General features: G+C 39.4%; 1 protein-coding gene across 6 annotated transcripts in view; it reads left to right on the top strand.

The window, feature by feature from the left end:
• PHF3 (PHD finger protein 3) overlaps positions 1-24965 on the top strand; it is a 79061-nt gene that overhangs the window by 7837 nt on the left and 46259 nt on the right. For 3 of the 6 annotated variants that reach the window (XM_037894272.2, XM_037894271.2, XM_037894274.2), the window contains exons 2-4: positions 10543-10811; positions 20082-20243; positions 21524-23354. In XM_037894272.2, the coding sequence (XP_037750200.1) occupies positions 10568-10811; positions 20082-20243; positions 21524-23354 (2237 nt within the window). In that variant the 5' untranslated portion in view covers positions 10543-10567. Of the gene's footprint in view, positions 1-10542; positions 10812-19336; positions 19493-20081; positions 20244-21523; positions 23355-24965 lie in introns of those variants that run through there. The other 3 variants (XM_037894273.2, XM_043542441.1, XM_027823044.3) reach the window with 2 other exon arrangements.

The raw sequence follows: 24965 nt of genomic DNA on the forward strand, positions 1-24965 counted from the left end.
GAGGGGGCAGTTAGGGGATGAGGAGCAGAGGGCGGTTGGATAGGGGGTGGGAGTCCTGGGGGGGCTGTCAGGGGCGGGGGTGTGGATAGGGGTCAGGGCAGTCAGGGGACAGGGAGAAGGGGGGTTGGGTTAGGGGGTGGAGTCCCGGGGGGCAGGTAGGGGTGGGGGTCCCAGGAGGGGGCGGTCAGGGGACAAGGAGTGGGGGGGTTGGATGGGTTGGCAGTTCTGAGGGGGGCAGTCAAGGGTGGGAAGTGGGAGGGGGCGGATGGGGGTGGGGGTCAGGCTGTTCCTCCCCAACCAGGCCCTCAGTACGGTTTCACAACCCCGATGTGGCCCTTGGGCCGAAAAGTTTGCCCGCCCCGGCATAGATGCTTGCTGTGTATCAGTACAGTGCCTGGTACAATTGGGCTTTCTCTCAGTTTGGGCCTCTAAGCACTACTGTAATACAAATAATAGCTTCTGGCATTAAAATACAACCCACAATAACTTGAATCAGAGGAGTGTCAAACCCATATTATATTTCTGTTTGCTTTGATTATAAAAGGACAGGTCGTTTTAAAACTTATTTATTTCTACTGTGTCTTTCTTCTCTGAAGTGAAATTCCTTGGTGGATGTGATTTAACCAAGGTCTCCCAGGTTGTCATCAATCTGTGGTGGCTCTGGGCATTTAAAATTCTGGGGAGGAGAAAGGGGAAAGGTAAACTAAATTTAATATGATGAATGCTCCTTTCACTTGGGTTATTTAAGGTACGGTATTCAGCATAAGATTAAAAAGGATTTTTCTGTTTGAATGTAGTTAATTTCATACCAGCTACGATGGAGCTTTCCTCTTTTGCCTCCCAGTCTGACATTTTATCATAGTAGGGCTATATGCCATTTGATAACATTTTCTGGCCTTTATTGTGGAATCTGCATATAGGGTCCAACTCATTTCCCATGATTGTGTACAGACGTTTTTTTAAAACTTTGGTCATTGACCAGTCTCAAAGCCAACAAAGTCCTTGTTGAAGAGGCTGCATTGTTTAGTGTATGAGACTTAGGCCCTGGTCCCGCAAATGACTACATGTGGGCACAGGGGTCTACCCCATCCAGGGATTGGGCCTTAGTACAATCATATACTCTACACAAAATATGCACACTTGTTCCAGGGGACCTCATTAACACTATTCAGAAAAATATGTAAAAAGAATGGAACTAATTATACTTTATCCTTAATACATTAGACTTCCACAGCAGCAGAAGACTTAATTGATTAGCTCAGCTAATACCATTGTCAACATTTAGCATTCTAATTAGCAGTTAGGTAAGGAACATCTTATCTTAAAACTCTGTAAATTTTGCTTTTTCCTTCAGTTTAGGTTCTGCCAGATTCCATTATTCATAGCCTCAGTTAAATTTATATTAAATTTACATTTAAAAAAGTGAACTTGATTCTCTGTCTTCATCTGAGACCACTTGACTTAAAAGTTTGATTGTGTGAGACTTGGCTAATTTAAATTTAGGAATATAAAATGAGTGTTGTGAACTAATATGTGCAGAGCAGTATCAGGTTAAAATAAAGATTTTAAGAAAGGTAAATTATAGTTAACATCAACTATAGTTGATGTTAGTTATAGTTAATTATAACAGAAAAATATGAAACCTGATTTACATAATAAGCTAACAGTAAGTGGAAGTAGACTCTTCAAAAAAAAAAAAAAGAAAAGCTGACACTTAAAGAAAAAGGCAACTAAAGAATACATTTAAGTGTATCCAAAGAAAATCCAGAATATGTAAATGGAAAGTACAATTAAAGACTAATAGTTGTAATTTGAGGTGGACTGTTCTAATCTGTAACGTTCCTTACACACAAGCACATTTAAGAAGAGTGTTTGTGGACACCACCTTCCTCTGATATTATACTTTTTTCCCCTCCTGCAAGGCTGGTTTGAAGGAGGAGACATTTGATATCTGAATTCCTTTCTCTTGGAAATCATAATCATCGTAGACCACTTTTAATATAATTCTGGATGGATATCGTGCAATATGAATCTCTGCCACACTGAATAATACCATAACAATATTTTAGTCAAGAACTCTTTGGGATGCAAAGACATCAATTATGCTTATTTAGTGGCAGAAAAAAATGAATTTTAAAAGCTGGAAAATGGGAAAGGACAGGCTAAAGCAATGAGACAGCGAGAATCTAAACAGATTTTAAGTTAGCTGAAACTGTGGAACACTGACAAGTTCCTACAATAAATATTTGTGATGTGGACTTAGAAATACATTTTTTCCTAACAATAACCTAGAAATTAAAGTTGAAAATTAAAAAAAAACAAAAAAACCCACCAGTGATGTTAAAAACAGCCATTAACCCCTAGGGGCAGAAAATTGCCTTGTTTAGAACAGACGTGAAGAACAAGCTCCTAATTTTGCTAATGCATGGAATATAATCTCATTGGAAGGATGTTAAAAGTAAAACAAAAAACTTACTCAAAGTTCATATTCCTTAGGTGCTGTGTGAAAGGTAACTTATACAGCTGATGTTTCTATATAATATTTGTACAGTATGGAATATAGATTCTGAAGGACACTGACAATGATAGATATACAGATATGACATTTGAATCCACATGCCATAACAGCAGAAACATTTTTCTGAATTTCATACAGTGCTGTATAAATTATTGCAGAAAAGTTCAAAACTTCTATTACTGGAACAAATGACAGTGGGTCAGAGTTGAATCATATTTTCATGCCTGTTTTTTTTTTTTCAAGGGTATGACCTATAATCTTAATTGTTGATCTTGCTTTTGAGGATATAGGCTTTTAAATGTTAAGAGTATTCTGTCTGTATGTTTTTGTTATAAACAGGATCTGTGGCTGAAGAACTTGATGTAGAATTGTTCTCCAAAGTAGAAGCTTTTGTTTATAAAAATTAAGAATAGCCTGGTGTTTGTGACCAGTTAGTGTCATTGGCTGTAAACATGGCTTGTGTCCACACACATAATTAGTTGTTGTGGCAGCTAATCACGTTTAAATCCTTTTAAGAGGCCTAGACTGGCGCACGGTCCTTTAGCATTATCTACACCAAGTCTTTTTTTTTTTTTTTTAAATCCCACGATTGAATTTGTAGTCTGTTCAACTACATTAGTGTTGGCAGCATTGTTAAAAAGAGATGGCTAACTGGACGCCCTACCCTAGACAATGTGCCATTTAAAACTACTCCAAGTACAGTATGTTAACAGTGGCCTGACTGTATTAGTAGTTACCATGTTGTGAACAACCATGTCACTTGACTGGTGCCAACAGCCATGGGGAAACGTAGGGTATGTCAACACTACGAAATTAGGTCAAATTTATAGAAGTCGGTTTTTTAGAAATCATTTATATATAGTCGATTGTGTGCGTCCCCACACAAAATGCTCTAAGTACATTAAGTGCATTAACTCGGCGGAGTGCTTCCACAGTCCCGAGGCGAGCGTCGACTTCCGGAGCACTGCACTATGCGTAGCTTTCCCACAGTTCCCGCAGTCTTTGCCGCCCACTGGAATTCTGGGTTGAGATCCCAATGCCTAATGGGGCAAAAACATTGTCGTGGGTGGTTCTGGGTACGCCATCAGGCCCTCCCTCCCACGCTCCCTCCATGAAAGCAATGGCAGACAATCGTTTTTCGCCTTTTTTTCTGAGTTACCTGTGCAGACGCGATACCAAGACAAAGATGGAGCCCACTCAGCTCATTGTCACCGTACGTCTCCTGGGTGCTGGCAGATGCAGTACTGCATTGCTACACAGCAGCAGCCCATCGCCTTGTGGCAGCAGACGGTGCAATAGGCCTGATAACCATCGTCATCATGTCCGAGGTGCTCTTGGCCACCTTGGTAAGGTTGATCAGGAGCGCCTGGGCAGACATGGGCACAGGGACTAAAATAGGAGTGACTCGACCAGGTCATTCTCTTTAGTCCTGCCGGCAGTCCTATTGCTCCGTCTTCTGGCGAGCAGGCAGGAGATGAGGATGGCTAATAGTCGTATTGCACCATCTTTTGCCGACCAGGCAGGAGATGAGGATGGCTAGCAGTCCTACTGTACCGTCTGCTGCCAGCCAAAGATGTAAAAGATAGATGGAGTGGATCAAAACAAGGAATACACCAGATTTGTTTTGTATTCATTCCCCCCCCCCCCCCCCCCCCCCCGGTGAAATCAATGGCCGACAATCGTTTCGGTGAAGTCTGTCAGGGGCACCTTCAAAATTTTAATGGAGATTCAGTCCTGCCTGAAATACCGGGGGGAGGGATAGCTCAGTGGGTTGAGCATTGGCCTGCTAAACCCAGGGTTTTGAGTTCAATCCTTGAGGGGGCCATTCTGTGTGACAGTTGTTTTTGTTTTTCCTTGATGTAAAGCCACCCCCTTTGTTGATTTTAATTCCCTGTAAGCCAACCCTGTAAGCCATGTTGCCAGTCGCCCCTCCCTCCGTCAGAGCAACAACAGACAATCGTTCCGCGCCTTTTTTCTGTGCAGATGCCATACCACGGCAATCATGGAGCCCGCTCAGATCACTTCAGCAGTTAGGAGCATATTAAACACCACGCGCATTGTCCAGCAGTATATGCAGCACCAGAACCTGGCAAACCAAAACCAGGCGAGTAGGCGACGTCAGCACGGTGACGAGAGTGATGAGGACATGGACACAGACTTCTCTCAAAGCACAAGCCCTGGCATTGCGGACATCATGGTGCTAATGGGGCAGGTTCATGCGGTGGAACGGTGATTCTGGGCCCGGGAAACAAGCACAGACTGGTGGGACTGCATAGTGTTGCAGGTCTGGGACGATTCCCAGTGGCTGCGAAACTTTCGCATGCGTAAGGGCACTTTATGGAACCTTGTGACTTGCTTTCCCCTGCCCTGAGGCGCAAGAATACCAAGATGAGAGCAGCCCTCACAGTTGAGAAGCGAGTGGCAATAGCCCTGTGGAAGCTTGCAACGCCAGACAGCTACCAGTCAGTCGGGAATCAGTTTGGAGTGGGCAAATCTACTGTGGGGGCTGCTGTGATGCAAGTTGCCAACACAATCAAAGATCTGCTGATATCAAGGGTAGTGACCCTGGGAAATGTGCAGGTCATAGTGGATGGCTTTGCTGCAATGGGATTCCCTAATTGTGGTGGGGCCATAGACGGAACCCATATCCCTATCTTGGCACCGGAGCACCAAGCCGGCGAGTACATAAACCGCAAGGGGTACTTTTCAATATTGGTGCAAGCACTGGTGGATCGCAAGGGACGTTTCACCAACATCAACGTGGTACATGACGCTCGCATCTTCAGGAACTCTGGTCTGTTTCAAAAGCTGCAGGAAGGGACTTTCTTCCCAGACCAGAAAATAACCTTTGGGGATGTTGAAATGCCTATAGTTACCCTTGGGGACCCAGCCTATCCCTTAATGCCAGGGCTCATGAAGCCATACACAGGCAGCCTGGACAGTAGTCAGGAGCTGTTCAACTATAGGCTGAGCAAGTGCAGAATGGTGGTAGAATGTGCATTTGGACATTTAAAAGCGCGCTGGCGCAGTTTACTGACTTGGTTAGACCTCCGCAAAACCAATATTCCCATTGTTATTACTGCTTGCTGCGTGCTCCACAATATCTGAAAGAGTAAGGGGGAGACGTTTATGGTGGGGTGGGAGGTTGAGGCAAATCGCCTGGCCGCTGGTTACGCACAGCCAGACAACAGGATGGTTAGAAGAGCACAGGAGGGCACAGTACGCATCAGAGAAGTTTTGAAAACCAGTTTCATGACTTGCCAGGCTATGGTGTGAAAATTCTGTTTGTTTCTCCTTGATGAAACGCGTCCCCCGCCCCCCTTGGTTCACTCTACTTCCCTGTAAGCTAACCACCCTTCCCTCCTCCCTTCGATCACTGCTTGCAGAGGCAATAAAGTCATGGTTGTTTCACATTCATCCATTCTTTATTTATTCATCACACAAATAGGGGGATAACTGCTAAGGTAGCCCGGGGGGAAGGGGGGGGGGGGTGGAGGAGGGAAGGACAAGGCCACAGAGCACTTTAAAAGTTTACAACTTTAAAACTTATTGAATGTCAGCCTTCTGTTGCTTGGGCAATCCTCTGGGGTGGAGTGGCTGGGTGGCTGGAGTCCCCCCACCGCGTTCTTGGGTGTCTGGGTGAGGAGGCTATGGAACTTGGGGAGGAGGACGGTTGGTTACACAGGGGTGTAGTGGCGGTCTGTGCTCCTGCTGCCTTTCTTGCAGCTCAACCATACGCTAGAGCATATTAGTTTGATCCTCCAGCAGCCTCAGCATCGAATCCTGCCTCCTCTCATCACACTGCCGCCACCTATCAGCTTAAGCCCTCAACCTCTCCTCCCGGTCATTTTGTGCTTTCCTGTACTCTGACATTGTCTGCCTCCACGCATTTGTCTGTGCTTTGTCAGTGTGGGAGGACACCATGAGCTCAGAGAAAATTTCATCACGGGTGCTTTTTTTTCACCTTCTAATCTTCGCTAGCCTTTGGGAAGGAGAAGATCCTGTGATCCTTGAAACACGTGCAGCCGGTGGAGAAAAAAAAAGGGACAGTGGTATTTAAAAAGACACATTTTATAGAACAACGAGTACACTCTTTCATGGTAAACCTTGTTGTTAACATTACATACACAGCACATGTGGTTTCGTTACAAGGTCGCATTTTGCCTCCCCCCACCACGTGCCTAACAGCGAGGAACATTTCTGTTCAGCCACAAGCAAACAGCCCAGCAGGAACGGGCACCTCTGAGTGTCCCCTGAAGAAAAGCACCCTATTTCAACCAGGTGACCATGAATGATATCACTCTCCTGAGGATAACACAGAGAGTTAAAGAACGGATGTTGTTTGAACGCCAGCAAACATACACTGCAATGCTTTGTTCTGCAATGATTCTCGACTACGTGCTACTGGCCTGCCGTGGTAAAGTGTCCTACCATGGTGGACGGAATAAGGCTGCCCTCCCCAGAAACCTTTTGCAAAGACTTTGGGAGTACATCCAGGAGAGCTTTATGGAGATGTCCCTGGAGGATTTCCGCTCCATCCCCGGGCACGTTAACAGACTTTTCCAGTAGCTGTACTGGCCGCGAATGCCAGGGAAAATTAACCATTAAACACGCTTGCTTTTAAAGCATGTATACTATTTAAAAAGGTACACTCACCAGAGGTCCCTTCTCTGCCTGGTGGGTCCGGGAGGCAGCCTTGGGTGGGTTTGGGGGGTACTGGGTCCAGGTTCAGAAACAGTTCCTGGCTGTCAGGAAAACCGGTTTCTCCGCTTGCTTGCTGTGAGCTATCTACAACCTCATCATCGTCATCTTCCTCGTCCCCAAAACCTGCTTCCGTGTTGCCTCCATCTCCATTAAAGGAGTCAAACAACACGGTTGGGGTAGTGGTGGCTGAACCCCCTAAAATGGCATGCAGCTCATCATAGAAGCGGCATGCTTTGGGCTCTGACCCGCAGCGGCCGTTCGCCTCTCTGGTTTTCTGGTAGGCTTGCCTCAGCTCCTTAAGTTTCACGTGGCACTGCTTCGGGTCCCTGTTATGGCCTCTGTCCTTCGTGCCCTGGGAGATTTTGACAAATGTTTTGGCATTTCGAAAACCGGAACGGAGTTCTGATAGCACGGATTCCTCTTCCTACACAGCGATCAGATCCCGTACCTCCAGTTCGGTCCATGCTGGAGCTCTTTTGCGATTCTGGGATTCCATCATTGTCACTCTGCTGATGAGCTCTGCACTCACCTGTAGCTTGCCACACTGGCCAAACAGGAAATGAAATTCAAAAGTTCGCGGGCCTTTTCCTGTCCACCTGGCCAGTGCATCTGAGTTGAGAGCGCTGTCCAGAGCGGTCACAATGGAGCACTCTGGGATAGCTCCCAGAGGCCAATACAGTCTGGTTGCATCCACAGTACCCCAAATTCAACCAGGCAAGGCCGATTTCAGTGCTAATCCCCTTGTTGGGGGTGGACTAAAGAAATCGATTTTAAGAGCCCTTTAAGTCGAAAAAAAGGGCTTCGTCGTGTGGACGGGTGCAGGGTTAAATCGATTTAACGCTGCTAAATTCGACCTAAACTAGTGTAGACCAGGGCTTAGAAAACTACCTTAGTGTGGAAAAGGCATAGAGGAAGGATTTCAGTGTTGTAAGTGAATTCTAAACCCTTAACACTTTTGAGCACCTTGTATCCGCACGCACACAACTGTTTGTAATAATACATGCGCATTTCTGTTGCAGTTACACCTTCAGGGCAGATTTCACAACCATTGTGTCCTGTATCTGTTGCTCTGTATCTTTTCAGTTCTAATACTATATGAAAAGGGCTGGTATTACAGGAGCAGCATATTCATTAGTCTTCCAAGCAGAGTTCCACGATGTTATACTCCCAATTATTTTCTTATTTTGAGCTGTTGGAGCTTTTTTAGTTTTATGCATACAATATTTGTTTTATAAGGTGCTGTGTGGATACAATCATAAGGCTTTTTCTTATTTTAAAAGTACTTTAATAGAATGGCTATGCTGTGTAAAGTGATAAAATATAGACTCTCTTTTCTAGACTGCAAAAGGCTTATTTAAACAGCTCACATTTTAAAAACATTTTAGTACAGCGTCTCTCCAGTTGTTTTGCTACTTCCTCAGATGCCTGTTTTGAGGCCTCTGCTGGGGAATTGGAACAGCAATAGGGAATGCTAAAAGTGGACATATTGCAGCATTGTTTAATACTAGCCAGGATGGTTAGTGCAGACACACCACTTTAACAAATCACTGTTGTGTAATTTTCTAAATAGACAAGACTTCTATATCAGGTTATAATACAGATTTTTTTTTTTTAATTGTAGGGCTGGTATTGCCTAATTCTTTCTGGGTACCTGGTTTGGCTGGTTTTTCTTATTCCCAGCTCTCTGGTCAGTAGTACATCCAGAGTGCTTTGTGTTTGTGCCTCTTTGTGTGCAGGTTCTCTGGGTTCTCCTTCCTCTGCTGAGGCACTATGAGATAACTGCCCAGATTTTCCCAGATTGCAAAGAAAAAAGCAGGGATTGTGGTAGGTATGGACTCAGCGTAGATTGACACAGTCATATTATGGGGAAAAAGCAGGTTTTTTGGACACATTCCACGTTGTATGTGTGTCAGATTAAAGTATTATGAACTTGTTACAAAAACATGGTTGAATTTGTTGTGGCGTTGATCCTTAACTGTGAATATTGCTAAGTACTGCAGTGTTGATCGTTCTAAAAGAAATGTTCAATGTGCTTAACTATTGCTGTAAGCAGGAGTAAGTACTGGGTTGAGCAGCTGCTTCCTGTCAAGGGTTGCTGGAATGGAGGGCTGGGAAAGAGCTAAGGCTCCAGATCCACACAGTCTTGTTCCCCTACCTTCATTAAAAAAAGTAATCTCTGATCCTGGCTATGAGGTGAAGAGAGGACAAGAGAGGATATGCATCTTCTTCCCTTTTCCAAAAGCCTCAACTACTTTCTAGCTGCCAAAACTTAGTCTCCGAAAACCTTATTGTGTGCCAACATGCCAACTTTCCGCTACCCAGCTATTGTTCATAGCAGCTTTCACTGTATCCCCGTCTACTTCTACAATGCAGTTATCTGTCTTTGGTCCAAAAACATGGAGCATACTGACAATATGAGGACAATATAAAAGTAAAATTATATTAACTGTTCATTTAAAATATTTAGTTAAATATTTACTCCACTTTTTTATTAATTACTAAATCTGCAACAGAATTTCCAGTTTGTCATACAGAAGTATTACAGAAACCAGGACAAGTCTTGTCACATAATATAGGTGCAGCTTATTAGTAGAGTACACTGGGGCTTGCTTATACAACATAGCAACTTAAAGTTAATAACAAATAGTGAAATCAATGACACAATTCTCATTTGACTTAAGTGGGGCCAGAATTTCAGCCGAAGAGCTTTTGTTTGTAGTATACTGTTGAATATAATAGGTGAAATATCTGAAGTAAGCTTTTTTTATATCTTAAAAATATGGCTATGTGTACACTTCCATGGTAGCTTTTTGCATGGACTAGAATGTAGTTCTTCTCCCTCCAGTTTTGAGCCCAATCTTGTTAGCTGCTGATTTCCCTCTAATCTGTTATTTTCAGTGGGAATTGAGGATAATCAGATCTTTAGTTTTCAAGGTGAAGAGATGTTTCTTCAAGACAGTTGGCCCAGATTTGGTTGGTCTTGATTTTTTCCCTTATTTGATTGAGGTCCAGCTAGACTTTCTTAAAGAGAATGTTTCAATTCACTGTATGTGCATATAAATGCCAGTACTGTACTTCAGTGCTGATAGCCTACAATAACAATCTAGTCTGTATGTGCTGATGGAGGGGAAGAAAAAAGATAAATAAATTTTTAGGTTTCCAAGGAGTCCATTCTAAGCAATAAACAGAAATTTGTTACAATTCTAAAGTATCTTAAGCATTCTTTAGAAAACACAACCACCAAAACAGCTTGTTGGTTTTTTAGGTTATTCACAATTTGTAGCTTATTTTCTTATGGTATTTTTCTTATCTTTCTATAGGGCTGAAAGACACACAGGAGTCTTCATGGATATAGTTGATACATTTAACCATTTAATTCCTACTGAACACTTAGATGATGCCCTATTTCTAGGATCCAACCTGGAGAATGAAGTCTGTGAGGATTTTAGTACAAGTCAGAATCTCTTAGAGGATTCGCTGAAGAACATGCTCAGCGATAAGGATCCTATGCTAGGATCTGCAAGTGCCCAGTTCTGTTTGCCTGTTTTGGATAGCAATGATCCCAATTTCCAGATGCCTTGTTCAACAGGTAAATCTTACAATTTTTTAAGACTACAATTTAAAATACTTAGTGCCATCCCTTTTTGCTAATGTAGAAAATGATGAGTTGGGGTTTTTCCCCTTCTATTTTATGATTTAGGCCCCAGGCATTAAAACACAGGCTGTTCTTTATTTCATATGAAGGCATCTGTAATACTTATCTAGGAAGACTTGTATTTTTTGGGGGGGATGTCCAGTCTGGATCAGGGTTTTCTTAGGCTTGTCTTCAGTATGTGTAATTTTTTCCCCGACCAAAGTACTGATTAAGCTTTACATAAGTACTATACCTAACCAGCAAAAGTAGCCAGCTGCCTTCAGAATTGCAACAATGCAGAGTTAGCAGTAGGAGTGGTTGAATGATGCAAACTGTTCCTGAGAGCTCTGAGATACTTTGATATTTCTAGGCTTTCTAGTACTCAGGTGATACCGGATCCCAAGGCATTCTGATTTGGTTGGTTTCAAACCAAACCATTGCCATCGCTAACAGTGTTCTTCGTAATAGAATATATTTAAATTTGAAACAGTTCATAGCAATGTTTAAGAGAGGAATACCATTGTTTAATGGTTATTGAAAGGTGTATTACAACGTTTTTGAAAGTTGTTAAAAGCCACTGGGCGAGTTTTTAATCTAATTTGCATTGATAGAATATTTACATTGAGTTCATTGTAAATCTGGCACACTAGTCATGCATCCTTATGATTAAAAGTTCAAAGATTTCATGGTTGATTGGTGTAGTACAAATACTCTCGAGATGGATAACATTACTGAAATTTCAGTGTTTCAGCAGTGTTTCAGCTATAGATATGATTTCTTTATATCAGCATTTTCAGATGTTCAAGTACTTTAATCAGTTTTTTCCAACCCTCCCCCCCCCCAAAAAAAAAAAAAAAAAAACAAAACAAACAAACCCCAAAACATAAAACCATTTCCTCATCACAGTGAGGAAGAAAATTATGTTACTGCAGGACCTAGAATAGACTCTCATCTTAACTTAATTTTCTGTTTTATAGCTCCAGCTAACAGATCAAGGGAAGTAACAACAAGGGCATTTCTAGAAATGAACTGTGAAGCAAAAACTAAATATTTTGACCTTTACTGCGTCTTCATGATGATTAAAGACAGCCTTAGATAATATCTTCCCTCACATCCTTCTTTTTTCTCCAATCCTCCACAGTCCCTCAACCTACAAAGCTAGCGCCCCCCCCCCCCCCAAAAAAAAAAAAAAAAAAAAACACCTCGCTGTTTTTCACATTAGACATATGAAATCCTCACTATCCTCCCTTTTTGCTCATGGACTTTGACAAAATTTGGATTATGTGAATAGTGACAATGCACAAGTCTGTTATCTGAGTTACTGTTCCATTTCCTCCAGATATTGCTGCGGATGCTGAATCTTGTCCTAAGATATGTCAATATTGCACATCTTCTTGGGTACACATGTTCTACATATAAATATGCATAATCATGTGTATATAAGTGTATACACTGTTTATACCTATCTTGTAAAGACTTGAAGAAACAGAAATGAAACATAGTCATAGAAAGATTAGAAATATGGCCAGACTTCATCAGAACTTCAGTATTCAAAATTCATTTCAGGATGGAGGGATGGGGGCTTCAATTCTTCTAATCAAAGTAGTAGTCCCCTCCTCTCTTCTGCCGCCGCGCCCCCCCCCGCCCCCACGCACAAAGTTTTCTTATGTTCATGTTTCCATGTACTCCATAGCAAAGCGGAACCTAAATTCTGCAGTAACATTCCTGGATTCTGTGGCACTGTAGTGGAAATTCTGTGACAGCTGTTTTTAGATTTATAAGTGGAGTTTTTAACGAATGAAATATGAAAATGAATACTACAATAAGGACAGAAGATCTTATTTATATTAAAATCAATTTATTTTGTGCTGTTCCTACACTTGTACTTCTCAGTATTTCAAATATTTGTGTTTTAACAACTTGTAGAAATTGTCAGGACAAAGCTGGAGGATTTGGCAGCTGCATGGAGAGGAGTTGGGGCTTTTGGCACAGTAGTTGGATGTTTTTGCTAAAATGATCAGCTATGGTAATTAACAATACTGATATTTAAACTGTCATATTTAAGTTTCAAGCTTACCATCCCACTGAAAAAAAGACTCAATTCACCCTTTTGACAGCTATTGTTTCAGGCTGTGGGCAGACTTGAATTGCATTGGTTTATACTCCGTTCACATTTTCATGGTTTTCTTTCAAACCCAAAGGCTAGAAACATACTGTTTAAAAAAGAATAAATTAAACCTTAAATTTTGGGGTGCAGTTCTGTCATGCGGTGAGGAGTCAATGGGATAATGATATGCATCTGGTCTTGCTTTTTCTTCATCGGTCTCAAGGAAGGCTTACCATATTCTAAAGGTGATCTTGCACCAGCAGTTTCTATGTGTTGCAGTTGGGAACAACCATTATCATTTCCAAGCATTGTTTTTCTACCAGTCCCCATTCAATGAGTGTTCATGTAGCTGATGGCAGATTTGGTAGTCTGTGTGAGAGGCTATGCAGCTGTACTGTAACCTGGACTAGCTATTGGAGAAAGTAAAGTCAGGCAAGTTGACAGGTCTCAATGTGCTCTACACTATCAATCTCCTGGGGAACACTTTGAGTGCATAGTGGACCATCAGAAGAGTTCCCTTATCACATCTCAGAAACACTTGCATCTGGGAGTTCTATTCAAAATTAACATGGTCTCGTAATAGTGCCTGAGGAGAAATTAAAACAAAATTTAGGCCTTTTATTGAACAATTCCTCACACCCCTTTAGGTATTGGCACACCAGTGTCTTCTGCTGCTCATTGTGATGGTGGTTTGTGTAGAACAATCTCTATGCTCCACTTCTGCCTCTTTGAGAACTTTCTGATCAGGCTTTGAAACTACCAGATACAGGATATTGGATCATATGTTGAGAATTCCTCTGAACTTTCAGAGGTACATTAGAAATGATTACCTCATCATCTCTTCAAGAGAAAACTTATTATAGATATTCCAGCAATTTCTAACATTATTGAGAGATTCCAGTCTGAACTCCCATCCCATAGCTCAGTCTCCTTTGTAGTCATTCAAATGGCGAGTGACCAGCGCACAATGGCTTATCTCAACCATCAAGACAGGAAAAAAGTGAAAGCCAGAACAGAGGGTAGAAAGATTTTCTACATTTGGGTCTGCGCCATATTGCCATATACACCTGCTGTAAGACCAACAGTCTTGCTGATTGGCTCAGCTACTATAAACTGGATGAGGGAAAATGAGAGCTAACCAAGCAAGTTTTTTGAGCGGATTGTATTGAGATGGTTCCTTCCATGTGTATGCCACTTCATAACTCAGTCTAACAGAAAGATAATTAAATTCTCCTTTTCGTATTGACAACCATAGGCATGAAGAAGACATCCTATTATTCTTTTGATTGCGTCTCCATTAATATTACCAACTTTTCTCTTTACATCCAGTATAGCCAGAAACATCAGCGCTAACTTCAGTAATCCTGATCCAACTTTACTAAGCCAGTGCCCGTCCCCATATCAGTATGTCTACCATGGATACTTCCAGTCTCTCAGGACCTCATTCACCAGGGCTCCTTGACTCACCCACATCTTAAGTGTCTAATGCTTACTTCGTGGAACCTGAATGGTCATGCTTCTTAAAACATAGTTACTCTTGAGCTGGTTGATTCCCTCCTGAAATTCAGAAAAACCTCCTCCCAAGCAAGATTTTAGGAACATGTGGAGGACCTGGTATTTATGGTACATGAAGAGGAAGACGAGAGAGAGACTACAAAAGATATTCAAGACTTCTTCTTAGATGATTTTTTTCATAAGGTCACTACTTGGAAAGTGAAAGAGTCTGTACTGAGTGCAGTACATCCAGCCCCTTCTCATTCTATCCAGCTGATTCATTCTCAATTCTAAAAGGAGGATCACTTCAAAGACTATTGAGTATAATGGAAACATAATCGAGTATTGTGGGCCCTTACTAAATCTTGTTTTGAACCACTGGATGAAATGTATTTATGGTTTCTGACTAAAGTTTGCCTTTCTTATAAGCAACACATTGGCTAGATATTTTAGCGCTATTTGGCTGTTGCCATTAAAAGCAACCTTACTTTCATGTCCCACCCCAATACGGTGGTTCTGAGACTAGTTTGGTTCTTTAGAGAAATTGAGTCCGCCAGTTAACCAATCAGTTTTCTTTCCCTAAATTTTCTCATGTCTTGGCAAAACAAAAATGCTTTACGTGTTGTCTGAAATTTGGTTTGCAACAAGTAAATGATTGAGGAAATGTCTGCTGTATTGATTTTGATTTATATTACGTCTGAGACATAGAGGATTTTGATGCTTTGCTGCACGCGTTTCTATCTCTAGTTGACCATTGACCTATTTTCCAACTTTAATTGAACCTTCCTTTGAAGGTTTAGATGCTCATTTTTTTTTTTTTTTTGGAGTACAACTTGGTGGGTGGAGAAACATGAAATATAGAAATTTCAGGGCAGTTCCTTTGATGTGTGTATCATACATTCATGAAGCACTACAACATTGACATTCTTCATTTGATGTTGCCTTGGCATATAATCTTTTGTTCTTCCTGTGGTTCTCTCATTTGAAGGCCTTCTGTTTTAAGAATAAAATATACAGTAATACATTCAGTTTCTTTGTACCATTTGGCTTAATAGCTCTACTTCTGACATTTTTAACTTTTTTACTTGAAATTGTTGGAGGATGTTCTTTATTGTTTGCTACTTCCAAACTTGACAGAACAGCAGATTACCATGACTGACAATTGTGAAGTCAGTTTCCATATTGTAGAACTGCCTTTTCTAAATGGGAATTCAGTGCTCCATCAAGTCCCATACTGGATTATTACTTTGGCTACTTCTGAATGTCTGGCTGTACAGTGATGATAATTTGATCCTTCTCTTCAGATTTTCTGGTCTGAGAGAGTAAGGAGATGGCAAATCTTTCATTTAATACTTTTTTGGGGTGAAGGAGAGGAACAGGTGTCCAACCCAATGTTTTGAGATCTAAATGGTTTGTTTCTTTTTTTAGTTTTTTTTTCTTCCTCAGTTTTGGCAATATTGACTGGGGGATATTGTTAGACACACTCAATGAACAGTGCTACAGGGTATCGACAGGCAGATCCTCTTTGATCTAAACGAATATACTTTAAAACAGTGGAGGATAAATTAATAAAATATATGGAATTTGGATTGTTGGTGTAAATTATATAAGTAGTGACTTAATTTGAAGATCTGTGGAAAACTGATTTTTTTTCTGTCAATTAATAATCTTAATTCAGATGCATCTTGGTATTGCAGGAGAACATTCTAAGAAATGGAACACTAGTATGGGAAGATCCACTTTCATTTGCATAACTTCAAGTTAATGAAAGCTTTATTCACTTGAATATGAATGGTTCCCTGCTTTACACATCTTTCATCTAAGGCTTGCACATGGTACAATAGTAGCTGCTTTCCCTATTAGATCCCCCACCTTCTATGTTGATGGCCTATTGCATCAAATCACAGTATACAACATGGTAGAAATGTTAATGTGCAGCTGCTTGTGCAGCATTTATAGCATATGTTGAAGTCAAACTTGGAGCCACTTAGGTATGTTTTTGCTCCTGCTGTTACCATGAGTTAACAGAGATGGAGGCAGCAGACAAGAACAGTATAAAGCAGCAATAATGGTGTTTTGTTCCTAATAATCAGCCAACTCCCCCCCCCCCCCCCCCCATCCCCCCAAAAACAAAAAAATCAAACTGAGATAAGAAAAAGTCAAATGTGCTATGGAGAGCTGCAGCCTTAGGAAAACTGGCTTGGAACTACAGTTTGGACTTGCCTTGTCTCATGTGTCAAAAGGTAAACCATCTCCATTTAGTCAAGGGTATGTCTTCACTCTTGGTGGGCAGTGATCGATCCAGCGGGGATCGATTTATCGCGTCTAGTCTAGACACAATAAATCAACCCCCGAGCGCTCTCCTGTCGACTCCTGTACTCCAGCGCTGCGAGAGGCACAGGCAGAGTCGACGGGGGAGCGGCAGCAGTAGACTCACCGTGGTGAAGACATCACGGTAAGTTGATCAAAGTACGTTGAGTTCAGCTACATTATTCACGTAGCTGAAGTTGCATAACTTAGATCCATCTCCCCCACGCCCCCCCAGTGTAGGCCAGGGCTAAGTAATTTTTTGTATATAATGGACAATGGAGGAGAGAATTATTTTACTGAAAATATAAACCAGTGAAGATATGTACATTTTATAGTTGAATTCAGAGTTTTGAATGTAATTCCGTCCCCCAGGATACTGTGGAAGTCTTGATTTTTGAAATATTCCATTAATTAATAATAGCTGTAATTTTTTACTTTTGTAGAAATTGATTTTTTTTAAAAGTTGTCAGTAAAAATAAATAGCAACATCTGTATGATGCAAATAACCACTAATATGAGACATTAATACACTACTGATGTAATTTTAAAAATTCTTAAAATCCTTTGGATTACTGAGATTTAAAACATTAAATTTATTGCCAGTATTACATCTTTCTGTATGTTCTATTTTACATCTTACTCAGATTTTTTCCCCTTGTCTTTCCTTTTTGTTCAAATTACCCATCCCTGTATAACCCACTTGTCTTTCAGACACGGGGAAAAAACTTTTTTTTTTAGTGTTATATTCTCTTCAGTGATTTTCATTTTCTTCCTTTTGCTTGCTTATTTTCTGTTGTTAATCTCTCCATCTTTAGTTCTTCTCTTGCCTTGCTTAGTATGAGTTTGTGTCTGTACTGTAGCCTTTTGTTTCTTTGTATATTTCCAAAGTTTATTTCTGTTACTTGTTGCTATCTTTGCCCTTTTCTCAGGTCTGTCTTTCCTTCCTTCCTTCCTTCCTTCCAATATGCATTTCTACTCTTCCACTTTTTCTCATCACTTTCCCAGCAGGAGTCTATGTTGAATGCTCCTCATCAAGTCTCAGACAGTTAAAATAGTTGTATTGCAGCTCAAGTGGCTTTTGAAATTAACAAGGTTCTATGGTGCTGATTCCCCTATAAGATGGAAATTGCAGCACAGAGTCTGTTAAGAGGTTTTAGTTCTTATGCTACAATTGGGGATCTCTACTATCTCTCAGCAGCAGCTGAAAATTTCCCCTTGCCTGTATTCAGAGTAGCAGCCGTGTTAGTCTGTATCCGCAAAAAGAAAAGGAGTACTTGTGGCACCTTAGAGACTAACAAATTTATTTGAGCATAAGCTTTTGTGACCTACAGCTCACTTCATCAGATGCATGTAGTAATAAGAAGGGCATTAAGTCTGTGAAAATGATGCATCCTGAGCACAAGTATCAGGAAACCTGGGATCTTAATGCAAGCTCTGAGAAGCACTCCAAAAGTATGTTTCAGAAGTTATTTGACTAAGCAGTTCTCATTCATCGTCTCATCTGGGGAAGGAAATGTAATTCCACGTGGGGGTGAGAGAGAATACTTTACATATAAGATTAATATGAAAGTGATTGGGTACATTATTATAAACCAAGTGCAGAAGTATTTGAATAACATTCATTAAAATGAGCAGGATGTGACTACCATTATCAGTCTTGTGGCATATATAAGCATATAAAAAAGCTTGACTGAACAGAGTCAAAATATTGTTGGGTCTGTGAATTTATAGTTGAAAGCTGACACTGATTTGCAAAAAGACATGTCTTCCAGCAGTCTTAGGCATACAATGCAATGTCAAAAGATTGTCAAAATACAAACTGAATAAAAGCCGATAGAAGTAAATTACTGTTGGTTCTAGTAACTATTAATGCTAGCTTCCTGCTTGATTATCCATTGTCCAGAATTAAGTTCCAATAGCAAATTCAAGTGTAAATCTTCTCAAGAGTCACATTTATTCTTTGCACTGTACCAGGGTTAATCTGTGTAATCAGGCTGTATAAAAACTGTCAGATATTTAGCTAAAACATTAATTTTTCTCCCTTCATGGTCGAAAAGTCGAGGGTGGGGAACTTCCTGCAGTTAAAGCTTGTTTATTGGCCATTGTTTGGTTAGCTGTATCAGTATCTTGCAGTTTATCCCTTTTACATTTGGAGTATCTTAAGAGAATACTCAACACTGAACAACTTTTGCAGACTTCATTAACAGTGTTTTTCTTGAGAATATTGCAAAAACATAGAGTTGAAAAAAGACAGTTGATACTTTCTGATGGGACAGTCTAAAAATTTTAATGGTTGTTTAAGTCCCTGTAACAACTGCTTTCTCTGATTTTTCAAGACAAATATATTGTGTTACGTCACAGTTTCAAATAACCATTTTTAACCATTTATCAGAAATTTTTTAAGATCCTATTTGTCATATAAATTAGTTTGCCTTGAAATACTTCTCTATAGCTTTCTACTGTTCAGGCAGTTGTATCAGTTGTCTGGAGTCTGTGCTGTATTTGTCAAACCCTACTACTTGTTCTGCAAAATCACTTGGATTGATCTCACAGATTTCGCATCCCACAGGGACCAGGATTCATTAATCACACATAGGATCTTGGGATAGGAGAGGCTACCATTGCAGAACCATACTTAGAGAAAGTGAGGAGAGTGGCTGGTACAGTGGCTTGACTGCCTCTTAGGAAACCTATATTCAGGAGCAACCTCTGGGATCCTTCTCAGGTTAGTGGAGGCTAGGAATGTGACAGACTATGTTCTCAGTCTCTGGCTGGAAGACTAGTGCATGCTGTGCTCAGTGCTCTTCCTAGTGGCATTAGCGACTCTCAGATGCAGATACATGTGATTGGGAATTTAAAATTTAAAAACTGTCACCCTAGAACAACAATGTGGCTTAAACTTTCTGCATTTTTGGATCAGCTCTTTCTACTGTTCTCCTTTCTTTCACTTAGGTGGGAATGGACAGCAAGGGACAGCTGATTCTGTAAGGGTTGGGTACCTTCCCATTTTTAAAAAAAAAAATAAATAAAATAAAATGAGTCCTCTGAAAGTGGCATGACTCTTTGACAAGGACCTCCTCAGAAATTATAAGCTTTGGGTTATAGCTTTTTCTACACTGAAACTGCCTCATATGAGAATTTTCTATCTCGCGTCCTCATTTTTCATTTTTGTTCGTTCTCACATGCCCGCCCCCCCCCCCCTTTTTTTTTTTTTTAAATCTGGCCTTCCCCCTTTTCTGGCCCCCACCCTTCCCAACCTCTTATAACTAGATACTTTTAAGTTTTAGGCTCTTTTTTGTTTTTATTTTTTTCAGTTATTGGTCTTGATGATATTATGGATGAAGAAGGAGTTAAAGAAAGTGGTAACGATACCATTGATGAAGATGACGTAATTTTACCCAACAGGAATTTAAGGGACCAATTGGATGACACTTCAGTCAAGTCACCAAGAAAATCACCACGTTTAATGGCACAAGGTGATCATTCAAATAATGCAAGGATTTGCATATCTGGGGACATTTGGAGGTTTTACAACTTTTTTTCTCTATTTTAAACTTTAGGTCAATGTTGTTAATCACTTGGTTATATGAAGTATAATATAAATATTTTGAAATTATTTTTCATCAGAGCAGTTTAACATCATTAATGTTATAAATATGTAATGATTTTGGAAAAATGGACCTATTGCTAAAGGTTCCAAATAACTCCGTTTTGGGGCATAATTTTAGTGAAGGAAGTGATGGTGCCATTAATCTGACTCACATAAAGAGATCAGAAAGATGTAACCTATGGCCTAGGTAAAGAGGTAAGATAGTAATTAGTGGAGCCACTTTATATACTCAAACAGCAATGAAGTAAACCACTGACTTCAAAATTGGAATTTTTTAGGCATTCTGACCAATATCATACTCTGTGTGTGTGTATAGTGCAGTATTCTGTTAAAACTTAGAATTTTTGGAAGTACATTATTTCATGTAAGTATTATCTGTGGGAGGGTGATGGAGATAAGAAAATACATCAGAGTTGAAGCACTATAGATTGAACTGCATTTTAAAACTACTTATAAGATTTGGAAATGCCTGATTTATAATATACACAAAGTAATTTTCACAATATTCTTTAAATATAAAAATTTGATTTGAAATTTAATAAGTTCTTATTTTCAATGTTTTGGCTGTTTGCTTTTGTAGATTTTAAGTAAGGTTGATAATAGTTTGATCTTGTATAAAAGTCATTCATCCAAAGATCTCAACATGCTTTACAGATGATTAATTTCTACAGTATAAGAGTTCATATCAAATATGAACTTTAATGGATGTCAGGTGATTACTTTAAGAATCCCAGAATTATATGTAAGCTTAACTACTGTGTTTTTGTTTTAGTGAAGAGGTGCCAAAACTTTATTTGTATGATACTTACTTCATACAGAAGTTAAAAGGACAATTAAATACTCTTCCTATTTCAGTGATAGTATGACCTTTCTGATTTAAGAAATTTTGGTTTCTCGCTTGCTATCCAGAATTTACGTGGCCATTTACATTTGTCCAAACAGTGTCAATGTCAAATTGAAATATCAATCTTTTGTATTCGTTTTAAATTTTAATAATGTTTCTTGAACTCAATAAAAAATTAATGATCTAACATTTTGTAAGTTAAATCTTGTTGATTCGTAAATTTATTTTCACTGTAGTCTAATCTTATGTTTGCCAGGAAAAGAATGAAATATACCTAAGAGATTCTCTTTTCTCTTTAATAGAACCAGTACGAAGTTTGCGGCAAAGTACTATAGCCAAGCGTTCAAACATTGCACCTCTTGCTAATACCAAGAAAGCAGCTGTAAAATCTGGATGTGCCCAAAAGGGAGGACCAAAACCGCAAGACAAGGGTCAACCTAAACAGGAAGAAGTTAGTACACCAGTGAAACTAGAACATCTTAAAGAGGTTAGGCGTAGTAGTAGACTATCTGGTCAGACAGAGGAAACAGAAGAAGCATCATCACCTTCTCCAAGTAGTTCAAAACAGTCTGCTTGTCATGAAAAGAATGATGAAGTAAAATCTGAAACTTTCAAGCAAGGAAAATTGGATGAAACGTTCAGTGAATTAAGAGGAGGTTCTCTTTTAACAAACACTTGTTCTTCTACTGAAGAAGCAGAAAGCAAAACAGAGACTGTTATGAAAAGTGGGCTGGGTTTTATAACCTCTGCAAATAATGAAGCTAATAAAGTAAATATTGATATATTTAAAAATAAAGTGGATGAAACTATGGTTGGTGAAATAGGTTCTGATGCATCTTCGGAAGAAAAGATTGAGTACAAAATCAAGGAAACAGAGGAGAAACCTAAAGAAAATGACCAAAGCAAGATAAGTGGAATGACTACCATTTCATCTGTTACAACAGTTTGTATGAATTCTAATGACATCCATGAGACCCCTTCAGTTCTATCCAGATCTGTAGAAGAGAAGACAAAATGTAGGTTAGATCCACCGACTGCTGTGGAATCTGCTGGTAAAAATGTTATGTCATTAAAAGACTGTAAAACAGAGCCTTTAGATGACTCTAAAGAGGCGGATAAAAATGTTAATCCTAGCAAACACTTGGACAGTACAGAATTTCATAAAACAGCCTTGAAAAGTACTATTTCTGCTGAAGCAGGAAGTAATATTTTAGAAAGCAGTATTATTCATGATTCTCCAAGCCAAAATGTACAGCAGCAGGACAGCTATATTAAAATGGAAGGCTGTGAGGCAGCAAAGCTTCAGGATGATAATAGCATTTCAACAAAAAGTCCCAAAACTGTGAAGTCCAAACACATTAAATCTATGATACAGATTAAACAAAATTTGACTGCAGGTGCAGGACGAAAATTACTCACAACTAAACAGCAAATAAGCCATTCAAAAAAAAGAGTTGGTGTTAGTGTTTCAAGTTTTCACAGTGCATCTTCAATAAGTCTGAAAAGGAGTGCAGATGAGCAAGAGAGGTGGCAACATTTTCACAAAACAGTTAAAGTTAGAAAAAAACAAACTGATAAGGATGTGAAAGCACAGAGCTTTGATATGGGGGTCACAGTGAAGAAGCAGACCCATACGTTGGTGAAAAAAGTATCACGTGTCCAAACACCTATGCAGGTGCAAAAGACATCAGTTCAGAATGTGAGTGACAAGTCTCTTAATCACCAGGGTTGTTCAAAAGAAATCCACCATCCTGTCTCAGCGTCTGTGCATTCACCATCTGGTCATTTGCTGCATCAAAATCAGAAACAAACACAGAAACATCAACTTGCAATTGCACTTAAAACAAATAGTTATGTAAAAGAAGAGAGAGAGACAAAAGATCCCACAGGATTAGAACATTTGAAGGAGGATGAAAAAGAAAAACTTAAATTGAAAAAGATTGAGAAGAATCTTCAACCTCGCCAGAGAAGAAGCAGTAAAAGCCTTTCACTTGATGAACCTCCATTGTTCATTCCAGATAACATTTCTACTGTAAAACGTGAAGGCTCAGAACATACCTCTCCAAGTGAAAGCAAATATGTATGGGTTCCCACCAAGCAGTGCGGTTTTTGCAGAAAGCCGCATGGCAACAGGTGTGTGTGGTTTGGGATGCACAGTGTTTTTGTTGGTTTCAAAAGATAAAAGTGCTCTTTTTACATTCAGGTTTCTGTTACTGTTCATGTAGTTCATCTTTGTCACATCAAAAAAAAGCAGGCACAACCTTTCTAATGGAAATCTGTATCAGTCATACTATGAATTTCCTACCTGTGTACCGCCGCACCCTTTCACTCCAACTTTTAAAACAAGCTAAATAGCACAGTAAAGGCTGTCTTGGTCAAAAGGAAATATTACTAGAAGAAATCCTTTTTTATTTTATGAATGCTCTTCTTTAGCAGGATATGTAATTCTGCTGAACTATGTTAGATAGGACAGAGACATCTTAAAACTCACCATCTTGGAAAACATCAAACTAAGGCTTAAGTGTTTCAGATTGATTTGTAATAGTTATTTTGCCTGAAAACTGGTAAAAGTGAATGTTACACTGCAAGTTAAAAGGGTTGCGGTCAACCTAAAAGTCAAATAATAGTTTTAAAGTGTTTTATTGTTATAATTAACTCTGTTTACTATGCCTAAAAGATTAGGGAGAATATTTTTTCTCCTTTTAGTTTATTTGTGTATTAGTCGATATCATTTTCTGTGAGTCTTTCATACAATAGTGAGAGAGGAAAACATTTAAAAAAACGACAAAGCCACAATTTTTTTTATGGGACTTGCATGCATGCATGAAATTATATTTAGCTCACTTCAAAAAAAATGGATGACATCTAATGCTGAGTGTCGTCCTTTCACTGAATAAAATGTTAGTTTTCAGCATGTTGTGGATGGAGTGAAACAAGGCATTATGTTCTAATGAGGCAGAAGTATTAGCTCAGTAATATGAGTCCTTTTGTCTCACTTTTTACATTTTTGCCACAATTATATTTGTGAAGAATTGTTTCTGACTTTAAAAGTAGTTTTGCCTATCTACCTTTTGAACTAGATGGAGCATGAAATGCTTTCACTACCAGTCAGATGAGTGTCTAATTAGTCCTTATCTGTTCACTTTATAGAAATTCCTATTATTCTACGAATACTGTAGAACTCCATTTTTCTGATTGAAACAAGTAACATGTAATTTTGTTGATTAAAATTTATATCATATTTAGGCATTCGAAGATCCATAATATATATAGATTCAGCATTTGCATCCAAGAAGTGTCCTTTATGTTCCAGAATTTCATGATTACTTGTCACAATATTCATGAAGTAATGTGTATTTTAATATTTACAGTGCAGCTAGAGTAATCCTGTAAATTAGTAATTCATGTGAAGAAGATACAGCATATAGAAAACTAAATAATACTGTAAGAATTTTAAGATTATTTTGGAATACTTGATTGAAAGGATACTGTCACACATTAATGTATTTTTTTTAAAAAAAACATGTTCCAATTAATGTTGTAGACTAAACATTTTTGTTTGAATAATCTGGACTCCTTTTTGCCATTTATGCTTTTTGTGTTTATCTTTATCATTTCACTCAGCTTGGACAACGAATATAGATTTTATTCAGTTTCACTTTTGCTTTATTATCAGGTTCTTATTCACTAGCACATGGTGCAAGTGTTTGGATTGCAAAAAATTCAGTGGAATGTTTAAACTTA

This window comes from Chelonia mydas, chromosome 3 (genome assembly GCF_015237465.2).
Source record: "Chelonia mydas isolate rCheMyd1 chromosome 3, rCheMyd1.pri.v2, whole genome shotgun sequence".
NCBI lineage: Eukaryota > Metazoa > Chordata > Testudines > Cheloniidae > Chelonia > Chelonia mydas.